The sequence below is a fragment of the Somniosus microcephalus genome, chromosome 10 (assembly GCF_052327205.1).
Source record: "Somniosus microcephalus isolate GS21.2 chromosome 10, FLI_Smic_1.0, whole genome shotgun sequence".
Lineage (NCBI taxonomy): Eukaryota > Metazoa > Chordata > Chondrichthyes > Squaliformes > Somniosidae > Somniosus > Somniosus microcephalus.
Window position 1 is genome coordinate 199,413,387 of NC_140996.1, and position 17,008 is coordinate 199,430,394.

Genomic DNA, 17,008 nt, shown 5'->3' on the forward strand with positions numbered 1-17,008 from the left:
CCATCTGTCATCTCTGCCACGGAGGTGCGAGACTCTCGGCATACCCAACTCTTGAAGCCTGCAGGAAGAAACAAAGGTAAGTAAACTTTTTCTATCACTTTCCACTTACCTCACATACTCACCTCTCCACACTTGCACCCATCACTTACCTTCACAGCGCACTTTTTGCACCCCTCTGACCCCCGCAGACCCACTGCTCACCTCGGTGACCCTGGCGGGGTTCGCAGCCATTGGGAAGCCCGCACTTGTGTGGGTAAAATGGGGATAATCCTTTTAGCTGCCTGTTAACTACCTGGTTAGCAGGTAGTTAAGTGGCTGTAATCCCCTTCCCGCCTCCAAGGAGACGGGACCTGGCACGGGACGGCTACCCGCCTCCTGGCAAGATGGCACTGAGGTGGGTTGGACAACCGCCCCCAAATTCTGCCATTTTCCCGGCAGTCCCGCCTCCCCAGGGCTGGCAAGATCGCGCCCTTTGAGTTAGTATCTTAAGGGGAGAAAATGCCAGATGGAGAAATGAGCTTATTTCCATCCGGTTATCTATTTATTGCATGTGATTATATATTATAAACTGAATATGAAAGTGTTTCAGTCTGTGAGCTTTTTGTTATTTAATGATCTTACAAAGCTTATGTCTTAATGTCTTAATCTAAATGTACACTCTCGGGAGCCGCAAGCCTACATTTCGTTGTACTGCACTTGTGCACTGACAATAAAATTGATTATTATTATTAATCTGGAAATTGCCTGATATGATCATGTGCACATTTTAATACTTTTTTTAAAATGCAGACTAAGGTACCAGCCTTTATCAAGCCTATAATGATAAATGCTATTATGATGCTCAAAAAAAATTGAATGTGAAAGATAAACAGGAAGGTAGGAGCAGAATTTCCGTGGGGGTTTCCCGAGCTCTGGCTGTAACTTTGGCAGAAACCCTAGACAAACAGCTTCAATGGCTGCTTACACTGTTTCTCCAGGATTTCCGCCAAACTTTCAGCCAGAGGTCGGAAGAAACCCTGTGGGAATTCCAGGGGATTAAAAAAAAAATTCTATAAACAAGTAATTCAACTACTGTAATGTTGCAGTGTTTCATAACCAACTCTTCAGTGAATTGGGCAGAATGGACTTGCCTGTTAAAGAGCAGCATTCTTAAATGTGATTTGTTTAAGGAATTTCCATTTTACTAACAGATTGAAAACTGGAATATGTCCTTATTTCCCTCTCTCCACGCCGTGCCCAATTACAATGTGTATATAAAACTCCCACATTTTATTTACAATCTGTTACTAAATCTTGATAACTAATATTAGGAAGGACTACATTGCCAATCAGATTCTCTTCTACAACATCAACAGGAAAATATGCTGTTATGTTCCACTAGAGCTTTAACTGGTAGTTTTAGCAAGGAGATTAAGGGAGTGGGGTGGAACCTAATGTGTGCTCAAAATTATTAAAATGTTTGAGAGGGTAAATAGTGAAAAGGCTTTTTCTACTTGTCAGTGATTTGGTAACATGGGGGCATAAAGTTAGGTTTAGTACTAGAAGCAAAAATGATTATTAGACAATGGACTGCCTTATCGCAAAGGATGATTGAAATACAGTCAATCACAACTCTTTAGAGGGAATTAGATAAAAATGTGAAAAATAGAGTAATATTAAAGGGCATGGGGAAAGCACAGGCATTGGAGACTAGAGTAGATAGCACTAATGTAGAGCTAGCAGCAGCAGAGGTGGCATAGTATGCTGAACAGCCTCCTGTGCTGAAATTTCTATGATGTACAATTTTGATAATCTGGAAGGCAGATCCCATCTATCCTCCATTTTACTGCAGCCCATTCAGGAGTGTTTGATGGTCTGTATTGTAAACTGCTCCAAAAATTCCACTGTGTGATCAGTTAATATAAATCACAATTCAAGAGGTCTAAATAACCCAATATTATATGCCCAGCTCAAAGCTAACATGGAACACAAGTAGTGCTCCATGTAGAAGCTGAGAAATGCAATCACCTGTTCAAATGCAAGCAGTTTTGAGTGAAAAACAGCTCCAAGAATGTAACTTACAGTTTTGAATCAAGTGTTCTACTCTTTGGGTCCTCAGAGCCTTTTGAGTGATTAAAAGGAGTATCCTCAATAACATGAATCTAAGAAACTCATGCCACATGCACCATTTATTCACTGTAACCCCATAACAGCTAAAGTACAATATACTTGGGTTATAAAGAAATATGTGGATTATGAACAGCAGTGTTAATTCGTTTTATTTCAAACACATGGCTGCTAGTTAGTTACACTAAAATTAATAATGAAGTCAAAAATCCATAAGACATTTTGCAATCAGATGTCACCTACAAAAGATTTTTTAAATGTTTAAATAAAACAATACTATATCGAAAGCCAAAAGCATTTTAATGGCACTACAAAGGCACTTTCCTCATTCTTTTTGCTAGGTTCTGAGACCAGTACATTTGAAACGAACATGCCAAGTGAACTGCACGACGTCAATGGTAATGATGCCGATGGTGACTCATTGGAAAACACTGAAAGTGCATAATGTTGGCAAGATGAGTAAACTCAATACAAGCCTTAAAACGTCACTCTACTCTTGGAAAAGAAAACACAAACTCTTTTTGCTGAAGCCATTTGGGGCTAACAAGTTCCACTTCTTGCCATTCTGAACCAGTCTACAATCTGTTCAAAATGTCTGTCGTATTGAACATGAATGAGAAATTGGAAGGTTTAAATGAAAAATTCCCAGCAGTCCTGAGTTGGTTTGAGGCAGTACATGGTCATGTCATGCCCACACATACAAGGGCAAAACTAATGAGGAATTCCACACACTACAGTGATTACACCCCCAACTATTTCAAAAAATATATACCTTTTTAAATTGTTAAATAAGTTTTTAAATTGAGTAATTTCCCCTCCATGTATTGGTAGTTTGTAATGAACAATTAGAGGGGCAGAATACAAAAGTCATAATTTTAGGAGGGGCAGAAATGTAGGGAGGCACGCATTCTGATGCCAGAATGGAGAAACTTGGTTATTTTTGACAAAATAAAGAATTCAGTTCCCATATACAATCTCTTTGGAAACTAATCACAATGTAGCAATACCTCTGAGCGATTTGTATGACATGAACTATGAAACCAAACTCGAGTGGTTTCTGAATGTTATCTGAACCCAGAGACTGAGACATTTACAAGTATTGGTCAAAATTTTAAATCGATTCTCTGCGAGGTGTGGACCAGGAAGGTTTTCTGATATTGTCTGAAGATGAAACTAATGTCACATGATTTGGCTTAAAAGGACCTGAAGATAAATTGATTTATATGACAAAATCTGCAAAAGTTATTTTCAATACAGATAACTCAGTTTTATACACATAATATAGAGGGAAATAGATGAGTAAAAATGATTAAATAATCTCAATGAGAAGTTAGGGTGACTCCCTAAGTAATGAATTCTGCGATATGTTAGTTTTTAAACTATCATTTATTTATAATGATGCCACGTATGACAATATTGAAAATTAAGTTACAGAAATTTTTACTTATCATGGGTTATTGCAAACTACAGGAAACTCTCTTTTTACCGGCACCTAAATAACCGGAAATCTCTCTTAACCGGCAAAATTCAGGAGTAGGTTCAGGTAAGTTTTACTTCATATTAGTGGCCGTGTAACCGGGGTTCCTGAATCTGTGGCCGTGTAACCGGGGCTCCTGCACCTGTTGCCATGCAACAGGGACACCTGGATCTGTGGCCGTGTACGGGGCTCTCGTACCTTAGTAAGTATACCTCTCTGTAATCCGGACTTTTTGATCCACCGGCACCACGCTGGTCCCGTCGGTGCTGGATAAAAAAAAGTTTCCTGTATTACCAAAAGTGGTACTTTGATACCCACCTATATGCAGTTCCTCTGAAATGACACTCTTTCAGTGCAGTCCACAACACATTTACTTACCACGTATGTGGAGTTTAATTTCTGGGTTTCACAACTGCGTCACTTTACGCTGAAGAGGTGACAAATGGTATTGTGTAAATTTACGTTTGGTGTCACAGAAAGCTAGGAACGCTAAGGCTTTTAGTTACACAACAATGAAAACTACATATACAGAATACGTTCCATCAATTACAACCTTGCAAACATGTATAGCATCTGTAGATTTGTTGACTGCACATTAATCAATAGTAAGTGAAACATCCAGCATAAAATAAAAATAATTCTACAAGTATTTGGATCTTTCCAACTGTACAAGATTGAACGAGTTAGACATTTAGAAATGTTTTTTTTTCTATTTACTTGTATCCAATTTTGGTACTCTTTGTTATCCTATTTTTGTATGTAACTGCTTAACTATGTTTAACATTCTTACACTAATGCTTTTATTGCACATGGTACATAGTTTTTGTTCTGCATTGTTCCAGCAGTCTACTTAGGTCTTTCAACTTATGTTTTATTGACGGGACATAAGGGCGGTTCCGTCGTTTTTATTTGTTTGCCTCAAATGTTCATTTGCGTCAAGGCACCACAATATTCTTTGGGAGTTTGTCTCTAGGTTACAGTCTATTAATAAAGCAAACATAACCAATGTTTTTTCTCAGGATTGTGTCTTATTGCAGCAGCGTCCTTTGGAAGTCCACAAATCCACCAAAGCCTTTGTTTCTATGTTGCAACTTTTCACAATTAACTGCATAATACTGTTCATAGGTCACTGATTCTTCTGGTCTTTTAAATGTTGAATCGTGATGTCGTTTTTTTAAATTAAAAGTGAACTATAAGGACTGATTTTCCAACGTGTCTGCGCTGGTGGAGAGCCTCACTTCACTGCTAGGCATATCCTGAAATTGTGGGTGTGCTGCCCATGATTTTCTGTCCATTAAAATTAGTGGATGGAAAGTCATTGGCAGTGCATCTGCAATTTCTTATATGTGTGGCTAATGGGCAAGGGTCCCTGTTAGTAGCCCATTTTTGGAAAATCGGCCCTATAGTGTTGGGGTAAATATAGTGAATGTTCTATGTATTCAAGTACAATAAATGATGTACATATGCAGGATCAATGGGTGTTGTATGTATGCAAGTTCAATAAAGACATATGGGGGCAAGTACAATCACTGATTAATGTATGCAAACACAATAAGATTAACTTTCAACTTCAGTGGGAGTGTAAAACTGGCGATAGCGGATCTGCCGCCCACTTGATTGAAGTTCATGGAAATGAGAATCGGGCAGGATGTATAACGAGCGACAGTTTTTCACCCCAGCTGAAGTTGAAAGTTACTCACCATGATGTGCACATACAATGAACGATGTACGTGTGGAAATACATTAAATGACGCAAGTATGTAAGTACAATGAACAATGTATGTGCATAAAAGTACAATGATGTATAAGCACAATGAATAATGTATGTGCCCAAGTACAATTAACAATGCATGTGTTCATGCAAGTAGGATAAATGATGGGCGTGTGCAAGCACAATAAATGATGTATCCACATCATTCATTGTATTTGCATAATAAAACATCCATTCTACTTATATGCATATACGTCAGTCATCATATATCCTTACCTTGTACCTAAATCATTCAGTACCTGTATTATGTACGTAAGTCATTGTACTTGCATACATACATCAATTGTTATGTTTACATCAGTAATTTGCATGTGCCGCTTCATTATTCTCCAAGTGTTCTCCCTATCTTGAAGGCACTGACTCAGGCTGGAATACAGGAGTTAACCACGCTCTGGCACTTCTCCCAAGTGGCAATTCTTCATAGATGAGTCTAGAGAAGTGCCCAGTGAGGAGCGTCACAGTCAAGTCCAATCCTGTTTTCACCAGTGTTGACGTAGGCACACTTCCCAGCAAGACTCACTTGATTAACAAATCGGGTGTGGATTTCCACCTCCCTAGCCCAGGAGCACTGAAATTTACTGCACACTTGGCCAATGAACTCAATATTCGGTGTATATTCATGCTACAGAAATCCTTATGTTAATAATTGTGGTGGTCAATAGTGACAGGTTAGCAATATTACAACCCGGTATAAACATGCAAAGTAAATCTTCTAATAATTTTAAATTAGGCAAAATAAAAATCACAGAATCATATTTTCTAATATCAAAATATAGCAATTTATTCAAGACATTGAATATGATTTGATGATTTGTTTTCTTTAATGAGCACATGAGCTACATCACACATTCTGGATTAGAAGAAACATAAAAGGTCACATGATCTCCTCTGACCTAAACTCCTGAGAGGCTGCAAGGAGAAGGAACAAAGTCTGGCTGACAGTCTGACACAGACAATAAAAGCAACGAAAGCCAGAACACAGATTTTAAACAAATGAACTCTCTGCGTGTGACAAGGAACATATTCAAAAAACCCAGAGAACAAAACAAAGCAGACCCTTACATTAGACAAAGTGCACCTCACCTGGCTCTAAACAGCTTTGTTAGCAAATGTTTTTTTTTTAAAAAAGGACCTAAAGCATGGCATGAGATTAAAGAATTTAAGCTCTTGTACAGTGTTAAGATGTCTCATTTCTCGCATTTCTTTAAAACGAAGTGTCTGCTAGGTTTGTGGTTTGCCGTTCTGGCTTTTTAAGGTCTGGTGTGTGATTAAAGGTAAAAATTACAAATATTTCTTTTGCTATTTTTTTTTTCAAAAATACACTGGGGATCTTCCCGTGAGTCTTCTTTCCCTGTATGAAGCTGGTGACGAGTTCACCTTCTCAAATGTAAAGCACTTTTTATATGCAGTTCTCTGAAGAAGAAGAAGTGCCTTTTCAAAAGATCACGACCTGAAGCACAGTAATGTAAGCAAGTCTATCAGCAGTTCAGAAAAGCTTAAGTTTTAAAACCCCACAGATTCCTCCCTGCAGCTTCTAGAAACAAAATCATTCACATCCAACCCTGGTAAAAGCTTCTTTTAGGAACCTACATAATACTCCAGCATCCCTAAAACATTTTTTTTTAAACAAAACAAAAAATCCAGAAAATATAAAGTGTTGCTATTACAAAGTTGCAGATTATTTTGCTGTGACTGCACACAATGTTATTCTTCCTTTTCAGCAGCACTGTAGTGTCCAAACCAGAATGAGGAAAGTACATGAAGGAAGGAAAATCTACATTATTTCCTTTTTTGTTGTTTTTTTGTGTGGGTTTTTCCCCCCATTTTTGTTGTTTTTTTTGGTACATCACAGCATCTGCAGTTTGGCACAATGCTCTCAGTCACGAACATAAATTGCCATCATCTGTCCTGTTGAAAACCCCAAAACACTGACTGATACAGTTTCCTTGCGTGACATTCCGAGGCTGAAGAGTTCAACTGGTGAAAATGCCAACGCATGATTGGGTTTCCACTTGGGGGAGTGGAGGGGGGGGTGGGGTTTGCAGACAATGAAATCATATTTTTTGAAGGGGGAAAAAAAAAATCAATTAAATGGAAAGGGAAAGCTGGTTTTAACCATTTCACGTTAAAAGTCAGGTTCTTGTAGTTCTGGAGCTGACACACTGTGAAGGAGCGTGTTTGCCACCCACACATTCACTGCCGGTCTAATCTTACATCCTGTTCTCCTGCTATTCTGCTATTTCCGTAGATCAAGCACACAGACCTAAGAAAAACAAAACAAAAACAAATCAACAATTGCTGATAACAATTCTTAAGAAAAAAAGACCGTTTTTAAAAGATGTAAAGAAAAAACAGAATGCTGGAAATCTGAAATACATACAGAAAATGGAAATGCATGAGGAGCGGATTAATATTTGAAAGGGAAATATAGATTAGCATTTTGGGCGAGCTCTGACGCAGAATCACTCCTGCAGTGTTAACCTTTCTCTTTCAGAAGCTGAATAACATATTATGCACTTGCTGCTTTCATTCCATGGTGTAGTTTTGCTTGGTTTGATTCACTGTTTTTTATTTTTATTCATTGCATTAAATATGTCACAACCTAATGGAAGTGGAGTTCTGTAATTTAGGGTGGTGGTTGCTTTTACATTGAGGTAAAAAACAAAGTAGGGACTAGAACGAATGGAGGGCCATAAACTATTCTGCAGTGGGCAACTGCTCTTAATGAATACAATAAAAAATAATAAAAGTTGCTTATTTTAAGAGACTCGGGGTGAATTTCCATCGGGTTTCTCCTGCTCTGCTGCTGCAACTTTGGCGGAAGTTCAGCAGAAACCCTGTTTACTCGCGTAAATGATGTCTCCGCAAAACTTCCACTGGCGAAGCATAAGAAGCCCGGGGGAAATTCACCTCCTAGACGGTGCACAAAATGAGTCTGGACATTGTGAACTTGGTTCCTACTGAGAATGGATCAACAGCCCACCAAATAGCACTAAATCGACAGTCTCAGGCAGTGCATAAGACTTGCTCCTGTGGAAAACAGTAACATTGAAAATAGGTGGAAAGGGATGCTCTCCTGCGTTCAGATTTAAGACACCCCTTGCTGTCTGCCTGTGCTATCTTGACCCGATAGTGGTTTATGTTGCCCAGAAAATGGTGTTTAATTCCACAATACTGTACTGACATCCCTCATCCTAATGAGCATAAAAATACATAAACTAAGAAGAAAGACAATTCTATGCTTGACTTGAACAAAATGTATTTGCTGTATCTGAGCTGTTCACTCAAGATTACTGCATGCCATCCTATTAAGTTAAAAAATATATAAAAATGCACTGATAGGCATCCTTTTTCAGTGCTGGCTAATTAGAGGATTGTGACTTAATAGAGCTCAGATTCCTCCCTGGTAACTGCAATAGCAATTGTTAAGTATAATTAAAAATACTGGGATGCGCTCTTTCAATATCTATTTAATATGGAATAAAACATGCTTAATATACAACGTGACTTGGCATTACAATTTGTCAATTTCATTAGAAGTGGCAAATTAAGCTCCACTCGATTTTTTAACATTGAATAAACAATAACTCGAAGCTTCTTAAAATCCATCAATGCATTTAAAAAAAAATTTTAGCGACATGATTGTGTTTGTGGCAATAATTCTTCCGGCTAGAAGATGTATAAGAGACACTCATAGAGCTGTAATATGATCAGATGTCCTCAAAATCACAGAATATAAGACAAGCCATTTTAATCAGTGTCATCTGAACCATGAAACTGTGCTTCCAGCCTCATAAAACTGCCTATTAGGTAGATTTTTAAAATATAATACTGTACTGTAGATACAAACATGGTCACCAACTGCTTTTACTGGGCTGGATGCATGTATTGCAGTATTGGTAGTCTGCTGTGACTGCTGAAATGAGAGTTATGGCAATGTAAGAAGGTAGTTCTCTCTTAATTAGGGGCTCTCAGGGATTCTTAGTCCATTTATTTAAATTGGCCTTGTAGGATTAAATTAGACATCATATCCAGTGGATCTAGAGACCAAAACCAAGGTATAAATGGTCATACAACAAGCATTAGATAATAGAGTAATAGATGACGTGGAAGTTTGTTACAAGGCTGTAATATAATTGATGGTAACAGTCATGAGTTACACAGCTTGTACAGCACAGCAGTTTATTTGATAATCCACTGACCCCTTTACTGGGTAAGAACAGCATAACGCTATGCCTTAAAACATGAAAGTAAAGCCCAGTTTCCATGCAAGCACGTGAACTTCGAAGATTGTGTTACAGCTTTCTAAAAGACTCCAGCCATTTATTATTTTATAGTGTAACAAGTGCAAGCAAGGCTTTGGTTCTAATAAATGAAGCACACAAGCTCCAGTTTATACTGTCTCAAGGAGGTGAATCAAATCCTCATAGGAAATTTCCTCCAATCTTCCCTGTCTGGTTTAAGTTATTCCCATTGTTTCCCAGTGTATGGCCATCTTAGTCATGGGTCCCTCCCCTACAATCTTTCTCGATCTTGATCACTCTGAAATCTTAAACTTGAACTATTGTTCCCGTCACCTTCAGACTCCCTGGAATTAACGTTTAAGTTTTTCTCCAACTCAAGTGTTCTAATGCCTGACTCATTCACTAACATAAAATAAATTGGCTTGAACCTTGGTTTCTATGACAGCTGTCTCTTTCCTCATTAATTTTGAGCAGATCACCCAGTTGGCATGGTAAATTCAATGAAACAAAAATTCCTCTACAATTTAAAATATGGGTAATCTACCTTCGAGAGAACTGTCCCAAATACATTCTAAAATTCATTACCTTTACTACTTAAGCTGTTCTGCTTCTCTCAGTTGATGTGATAATTAAAATTTCCCATTACAAGCACATTGTTTTTGCAGCACGTTTCCCTGATCCCTGTATCTATACATCCACCCACTACATCACCACCAGGTCTGTTGGCAACTGCTACCCGAGTCTTGCATCCTTTGGCGTTCCTTAACTCTACCCGTAGTGTTTTCACAGCCCGATCACCCTTACTGAAATCCCTTCTTTCTACAGTGGTAACTGTGTCTTTTATTGCTACTTCCCCATCATTCCCAATTACCCTGTCTTTCTAAAGATCATATTACGTTGTAGCTAAATTTCTGTAATGTGTACCACATCACACTGAATTTATGCTTCTAACCCACTAGTTTTATTTCTCATGCTACATGTATCCATGTATAGACCTCTTATATTATCTAAGTATCTGTCCCCACCCTGCCTGCATGTCCTGCTGGTCTTTCCCCCCCCACACTTTTTGATTTACAGTGTGGATTTTCTCCTCTAAGGAAATCAAGATGTAGTGATTCTGCCATTACACTGAGATAACTGGAGATTGTGAGCAACGAGTGTATAATTTTAAGGAGGTTGATGAATGTAGAGTAGAATCACCAGCAAAACAAAAATGGATAGGATTGGAATGTGAATGCAGCAGGGTGTTGATATTAAGAAGAAACAGAGTTGGGCAGAGATGATGGCTCTGGAGAGCCGCTGTGTTAATGGAAAACGAGTCAGAGGATGAGCAATCAGTTGCAGCAGAGAGAGCAATTTGAGAGGAAGCTAGATAGCCCGAAGATCACTTTGGAGGGCTGCCACATGATGGTAACCTGTTTGGACGTACAGTGACAGCTATGGAGCTGTCAAAGGCAATGACAGATGATTCACTAAAGTGTTCAAGAGTTCTTTCAGATTACTACCCTTATTGCGATGCTGTTTTCTTCACTATTCTTATTCTATAAATGTTAGAACTAAACAGGAATGACCCTAAATTGATTAATAAACATAGATGCAATTTTCAGGTACCAATGCGCGGAGCATTCACCGTGCATGCTCTTTCTGTTGGTATGAGGCGTAGAATGGCTTAACCTTAATGAGGCTGCTGCAGGCCACTCAGAAAAATGGTAAGTTTTAGTTTGGTTTTTAATGATTTTTGTTGGGGCAGGAAGAGCATGAAAAATCTTCCCACCTGTTGCCAGTCCCTCTATGCGAAAACCTCCACCGGTCGAATCCGCAATCCTTTTAAGCTCCAACTTCTGGCTTGGCTCCGTGGATGAGCTGCCAGTTTTCCCGCCCCCTCTGATCAGCTTGTGAGCGCTGGTTCAGCACTTGCAGCTCGCCGATCAGATACAACTGAGACCCGACCAACAAAACGGCTCAGGCCGCTTGCCGACGACATCGGGCGGCTGGGTGGTGGGTGGCCACTAGCCAATGATAATGAAAATCGGCCTCCTAGTCTTCGAGGCTTGAGTTATGAGGAAAGACTGGAGAAACTTGGGCTGTTTAACCTCGAAAGGAAGTGCCAGAGGGATGATCTTATAGATATAGGCAAGATTGTAAACATGGAAAAGGTAAATCTAGAAAATTATTTTAAATTCAATTGTTACAGTAGGACAAGGGGTCCCAGGATCAAACTAGTAAAAGGCAAATTTAGGCCTGATATGAAGAACTTTCTCTACATACAAAAAGTGACCAACACACAGGGGATGGACTCCTGGATAGAGTAGTTATGGTGAAAACCCCAGAGTCATTTAGAGACAATTAGATGCTGAAGTGAGGAAACATATAGGGGGAAAATTTCAGTGGTTAGTGCCTCCTGTTAGCGCCTGGCAGGGGCGCTGATGCAGTACCACCAGGGCGAGGTGAATCCAGCGGCGCATGGCAAATCCAGCCCCCCCTGTAGCACCGCCGCTAAGAGTTACCGCCGGGGACTTCAGCGCCAGGCAGATCGTGACGTCAGTGAGCGTGCAATGCACGCTGGGTGCCCGATCTGCAAAATTCATCATCACCCCCCTGCCTTAGCGCCATGCCCAGACAGGGAGAGGAGGCGACAAGCGGGCGGATACCAGATCCAGGGGCACGACCTAAAGGGATCATGAGTAATGAGTCGCAGCTGTCATGTTAGTGCTGTTTCACTGCTTCCTTGTTGGTTAACATTGAATTAAACTGTTGCACAGTCATTGAAAGGTTGCTTAGTATCATGAAACTTGTGGCTACTAACAATTAGTTACATATATTTTCACAACATATCAAAGTGCTACACTTGGTTACATTAATGGAGGCTGTACTGGCAGTCGACCTCACCCTCCAGGATCTATGGTGGAGGGAGCGGAGGCAGCGAGAAAGATTGGAACATGTGGCCTGAGGGAGGAGAAGGGCCACGAGGGCTGCCTGAGTCGTCTGGCTCCTTCTCCTTGACCTGCTGCTGGTGAAGACGGCTGCACAGCCAGCAATGATGAGAATGAGGTTCTGCAGCATCAATGAACCTCCCCTTTAAGAACTGGAAAGAGCCTGTGGCAATGATGACTTGTGATTAGACTGCACCTGAAATTGGTCAGCGCTTCGAGTTTAACGCCACTGAGCTAGGCCGTTAGCACTTGATTTAGCGCTCCAATCCTTTCTTTGTGCAATGAGACTTAATTTTGCGTGCAGTCTGAAGCATTAGTGCCTGGCGCTAATTCTCAAAACTTTTCAAAAATTATTGCCCATTCCTGGGCTATAAGGAATTTCTCCCCCATAGAATTTATGATGGCCGGGGAGTCCAGAACCAGGGGTCATAGTCTAAGGATAAGGGGTAAGCCATTTAGGACTGAAATGAGGAGGAATTTCTTCACCCAGAGAGTGGTGAACCTGTGGAATTCTCTGCCACAGAGGGCGGTGGAGGCCAGTTCATTAAATATATTCAAAAAAGAGTTGGATATATTTCTTAAGGCTAAAGGGATCAAGGGATATGGGGAGAAGGCAGGGACAGGGTACTGAATTTGGATGATCAGCCATGATCTCATTGAATGGCGGAGCAGGCTCGAAGGGCCGAATGGCCTACTCCTGCTCCTATCTTCTATGTTTCTATGTTTCTAATTGCACAGAAAATACAACACAGAAACAGACTGTACGGCCCAAATAGTTTGTGTTGGTGTTTATCCTTGAAATGAATAGTAGTCCTAACCTATGTGCCCGACCTGTTCCTATATCCCTTTGTCCACCATTGCTTGAATTATCTATTTATTCTTAAAAGTTAATGTGGTCTCTGCTTCAATAACTAATAGTCTGGATGGGTGAACTAAAATGAGCCGAATGGCCTTACACATCCATAATTATTTTGTGATAATGTGTTTTTGTTGAATATCTTTAAAAAAGGTAAAATTTTATGAAGCCCTGTGCTGTTGCAGGAGCCTCACACACAGTCAGTACACATCGGAATATCGCAGGTATCTGTTATGTGCCACTTGTATGTAAGACCCACTGACAGAAACACAGAACAAAAGCCTTTCAGTCACTTGTGGGTGGGGGTGGGGACAGAGCCTACGTTGAACAGTACAGGTACTTACAGAACCATCTGATGCACTTGCTCCCACTTTGTCCCCTGATGCATTCCAGCAGACTTCAAAGATTCCTCCAGTCCCTCGGTAGCTGTGCACTAGAGCTCCCGTCTATGAAAACAAACACATTGATTTGCTGGAATACGGAGAAAACATTTCAGTCTGCATGTTTTTGAAATTGCCATACTTGGCTTGCTGACACTTTGAAATGTCAATGATAGTCTCACAAGTGCCACGTTATGCTCAGTCGTGCTCCTGACCACAGTTTTGCCGATACTCCGTTTTCCTTTTCAGTGGAGCCACAGTTATCTTCATCAACAAGTGTTTAGCAATTGTTTTTTTATCACAATGAATTTATTTAAAAATGATGTGACACTTTACCATTAATATTTCACAACTAACAGAAAACAAAGAGTTGGGATAAATGGTTCGTTCTCGGGCTGGCAATCAGTAACTAGTGGTGTTCCGCAGGGGTCAGTGCTGGGACCCCAACTCTTTACAATCTATATTAACGATTTGGAGGAAGGGACTGAGTGCAACATATCCAAGTTTACCGACGATACAAAGATGGGAGGGAAAGCAATGAGTGAGGATGACATAAAAAACCTGCAAAAGGACATAGACAGGCTAAGTGAGTGGGCAGAGATTTGGCAGATGCAATATAATGTTGGAAAGTGTGAGGTTTTGCACTTTGGCAGAAAAAATCAAAGAGCAAGTTATTATCTAAATGGAGAGAAACTGCAAAGTGCTACAGTACAAAGGGATCTGGGGGTCCTGGTGCATGAAACACAAAAAGTTAGTATGCAGGTGCAGCAGGTGATCAGGAAGGCCAATGGAATCTTGGCTTTTATTGCAAGGGGGATGGAGTATAAAAACAGGGAAGTTTTGCTGCAGTTATACAGGGTATTGGTGAGGCCACACCTGGAATACTGCGTGCAGTTTTGGTTTCCATATTTAAGAAAAGATATACTTGCTCTCGAGGTGGTTCAGAGAAGGTTCACTCAGTTGATTCCGGAGATGAGGGGGTTGACGTATGAGGAAAGGTTGAGTAGGTTGGGACTCTACTCATTGGAGTTCAGAAGAATGAGAGGCGATCTTATCGAAACGTATAAGATTGTGAGGGGGCTTGATTGGGTGGATGCGGGGAGGATGTTTCCACTGATGGGTGAGACTAGAACTAGGGGGCATAATCTAAGAATAAGGGGCTGCCCTTTCAAAACTGAGATGAGGAGAAACTTCTTCACTCAGAGGGTAGTAAATCTATGGAATTTGCTACCCCAGAGAGCTGTGGAAGCTGCAACATTAAATAAATTTAAAATGGAGATAGACAGTTTCCTAGCAGATAAGGGAATTAGGGGTTACGGGGAGAGGGCAGGGAAGTGGACGTGAGTCTAGATTCGGATCAGCCATGATCCTATTGAATGGCGGAGCAGGCCCGAGGGGCCGTATGGACTACTCCTGCTCCTACTTCTTATGTTCTTATGTAATGGACACATGGAGAAAGTCTTTGCAATAACAGGATCAACAAATAGTTTAAAAAAAAAACAAAGCTGTTATTCTAAAACAACTTATTGATTTCTCAAATCTGACTGTGGTCAATGCCGTTAATAGTATTGTCTCCCTTACCTGAGTGTTCCATATGTGGACACATTTGTCAAAAGACCCACTGGCTAGATATTTGCCATCAGGACTGAAGGCTACACTATAGACAGGTTCTTGGTGCATGGTTAAGGTGTGAAGGCACACGCCTCTTTCCACATCCCATAGGCGAACAGTAGAATCAAATGAAGCACTGAAAAGCAAAAGATAAACGTAATCTTGGTTAGTATGCAAACTATCTCATTACCACAGTTGGGTTCAAGCCATCAAGTCTGTCACTGTGAAAAGAAAATGTGCCATTGAAGTACACAGGCAAGTAAACTTTCACATTGCTGGTGGTTTGTCCAACAGTGCTCATTGTCAAAGATGTGGAGGAGTTGTGGCCCTGGGCTATGGAAGCGAAAATAATCCACGGCTCCCTCTCCTGATCACTGTCCAGTGACCCCGGTGAAAAGTGCACTTGTGGATGTCTGGTGAGAAGATTGAGCTTAGCTACGATGATTGAATAGCCGTCAACACTTGCTGTTCTGACTCACACATGCAGTATAGCTACTTGGGTGAAGTACCAGAGGGCTGTTGGCCCACTTGAAATTGTACTGAATGAAAAGCTCGTGCCTCTGGAAGAAAGTTGAAAAACAAAAGCCTGGAAAAGGAGATTATTTGAGTCATTGGCTAAATGGTGTTTAGATAATGGCTAGGTAATTAAAAAAATCTGAGACAGGTGATGACGACTTTCACAGGATGTTCATTGGGTAAGCCTTGCCCAGACAATCAGTGTTGGGTTAACACACTGGCATTTCACCGGAGACCTGGGCTCACATCCAGCCCAAATTACAGGACACAAACCATCCTGTGTGAAATGAGCTTTGGTGCCATCAATCCAGTTCTTATTGGGCAAGGACATACTTCACAAACTGCCCATAATTCATTGAGAAAAGACTGAGGGCTAGATTTTCAGTATAGACAGTTTTGGGGCGCTAACCTTAGCGCCCGCCCGAAGTTAGCGCCCGCCCCAAAGTAGCGCCCCGTTGCCGGAAATTCAGTGGCTTCGCCCTAAGAGATTGGTGGAGCGCTAAAAGAGGCGTTCCACTCCTATCTTTAGGCGCTAAGCCGGCGGTCCAGAGGGATAGCGCCCAGGCGGGGCGCAGCGCAGGTGCGGTCATTTTTGGACTGACAGCAGACCCCGTGGCGCCGACCAGCTCTTAAAGGGGGAAGGGACGAATTGGTCTGCTGCCACGCCCTGCACACTGCAGCCTTGCAAAGAGGCCTCAACACTGCTGCTCAGCCCCAGGGAGTCATGGCAACGCCAGAGAAGGCCCGTCAGCGTGCCCTGCGCTTCTCAGAGGGTGATCTGGACATAATGGTCACAGCTCTGGAGGTGAGGCGCAAGATCTTATTCCCAGAGAGTGGGAGGAATCCAACCCACCACGACTACACCAAAGCCTGGAAGCAGATCGCCCAGAGGGTGACGTTCACTGGCGATGCCCCCAGGACCCACAATGTCGTAAAAAATACAACGATCTGACCAGGATTGTGAAGGTGAGTAGCCTTTCCAGTCTCCTCCTCATTCTTGCATGTACACCTGACATGATGGGCAAAGGGAGCTGAAAGTCCTATTGGCCAGCCCTCAGCCAGCAGCATTGGGACAGTCATGAGCATCACATGGCCATTCGGCACTCTACACTTT

General features: G+C 41.2%; 2 protein-coding genes across 7 annotated transcripts in view; one reads left to right on the top strand and one right to left on the bottom strand.

Annotated features, from left to right (window-relative positions):
• gpr143 (G protein-coupled receptor 143) overlaps positions 1-4,589 on the top strand; it is an 82,184-nt gene extending 77,595 nt beyond the window's left edge. Inside the window, exon 9 of the mRNA XM_085999448.1 lies at positions 2,448-4,589. Coding sequence (XP_085855574.1) covers positions 2,448-2,551 — 104 coding nt within the window. The 3' untranslated portion in view covers positions 2,552-4,589. The remainder of the gene's footprint in view (positions 1-2,447) is intronic.
• Positions 4,590-6,109: 1,520 nt separating this feature from the next.
• Positions 6,110-17,008, bottom strand: part of LOC147111992 (F-box-like/WD repeat-containing protein TBL1X) — a 330,596-nt gene continuing 319,697 nt past the window's right edge. For all 6 annotated transcript variants that reach the window (XM_085999446.1, XM_085999441.1, XM_085999444.1 and 3 more), the window contains 3 exons: positions 15,349-15,514; positions 13,732-13,833; positions 6,110-7,617 (listed from right to left, as the gene is read on the bottom strand). In XM_085999446.1, coding sequence (XP_085855572.1) covers positions 7,591-7,617; positions 13,732-13,833; positions 15,349-15,514 — 295 coding nt within the window. In that variant the 3' untranslated portion in view covers positions 6,110-7,590. The remainder of the gene's footprint in view (positions 7,618-13,731; positions 13,834-15,348; positions 15,515-17,008) is intronic.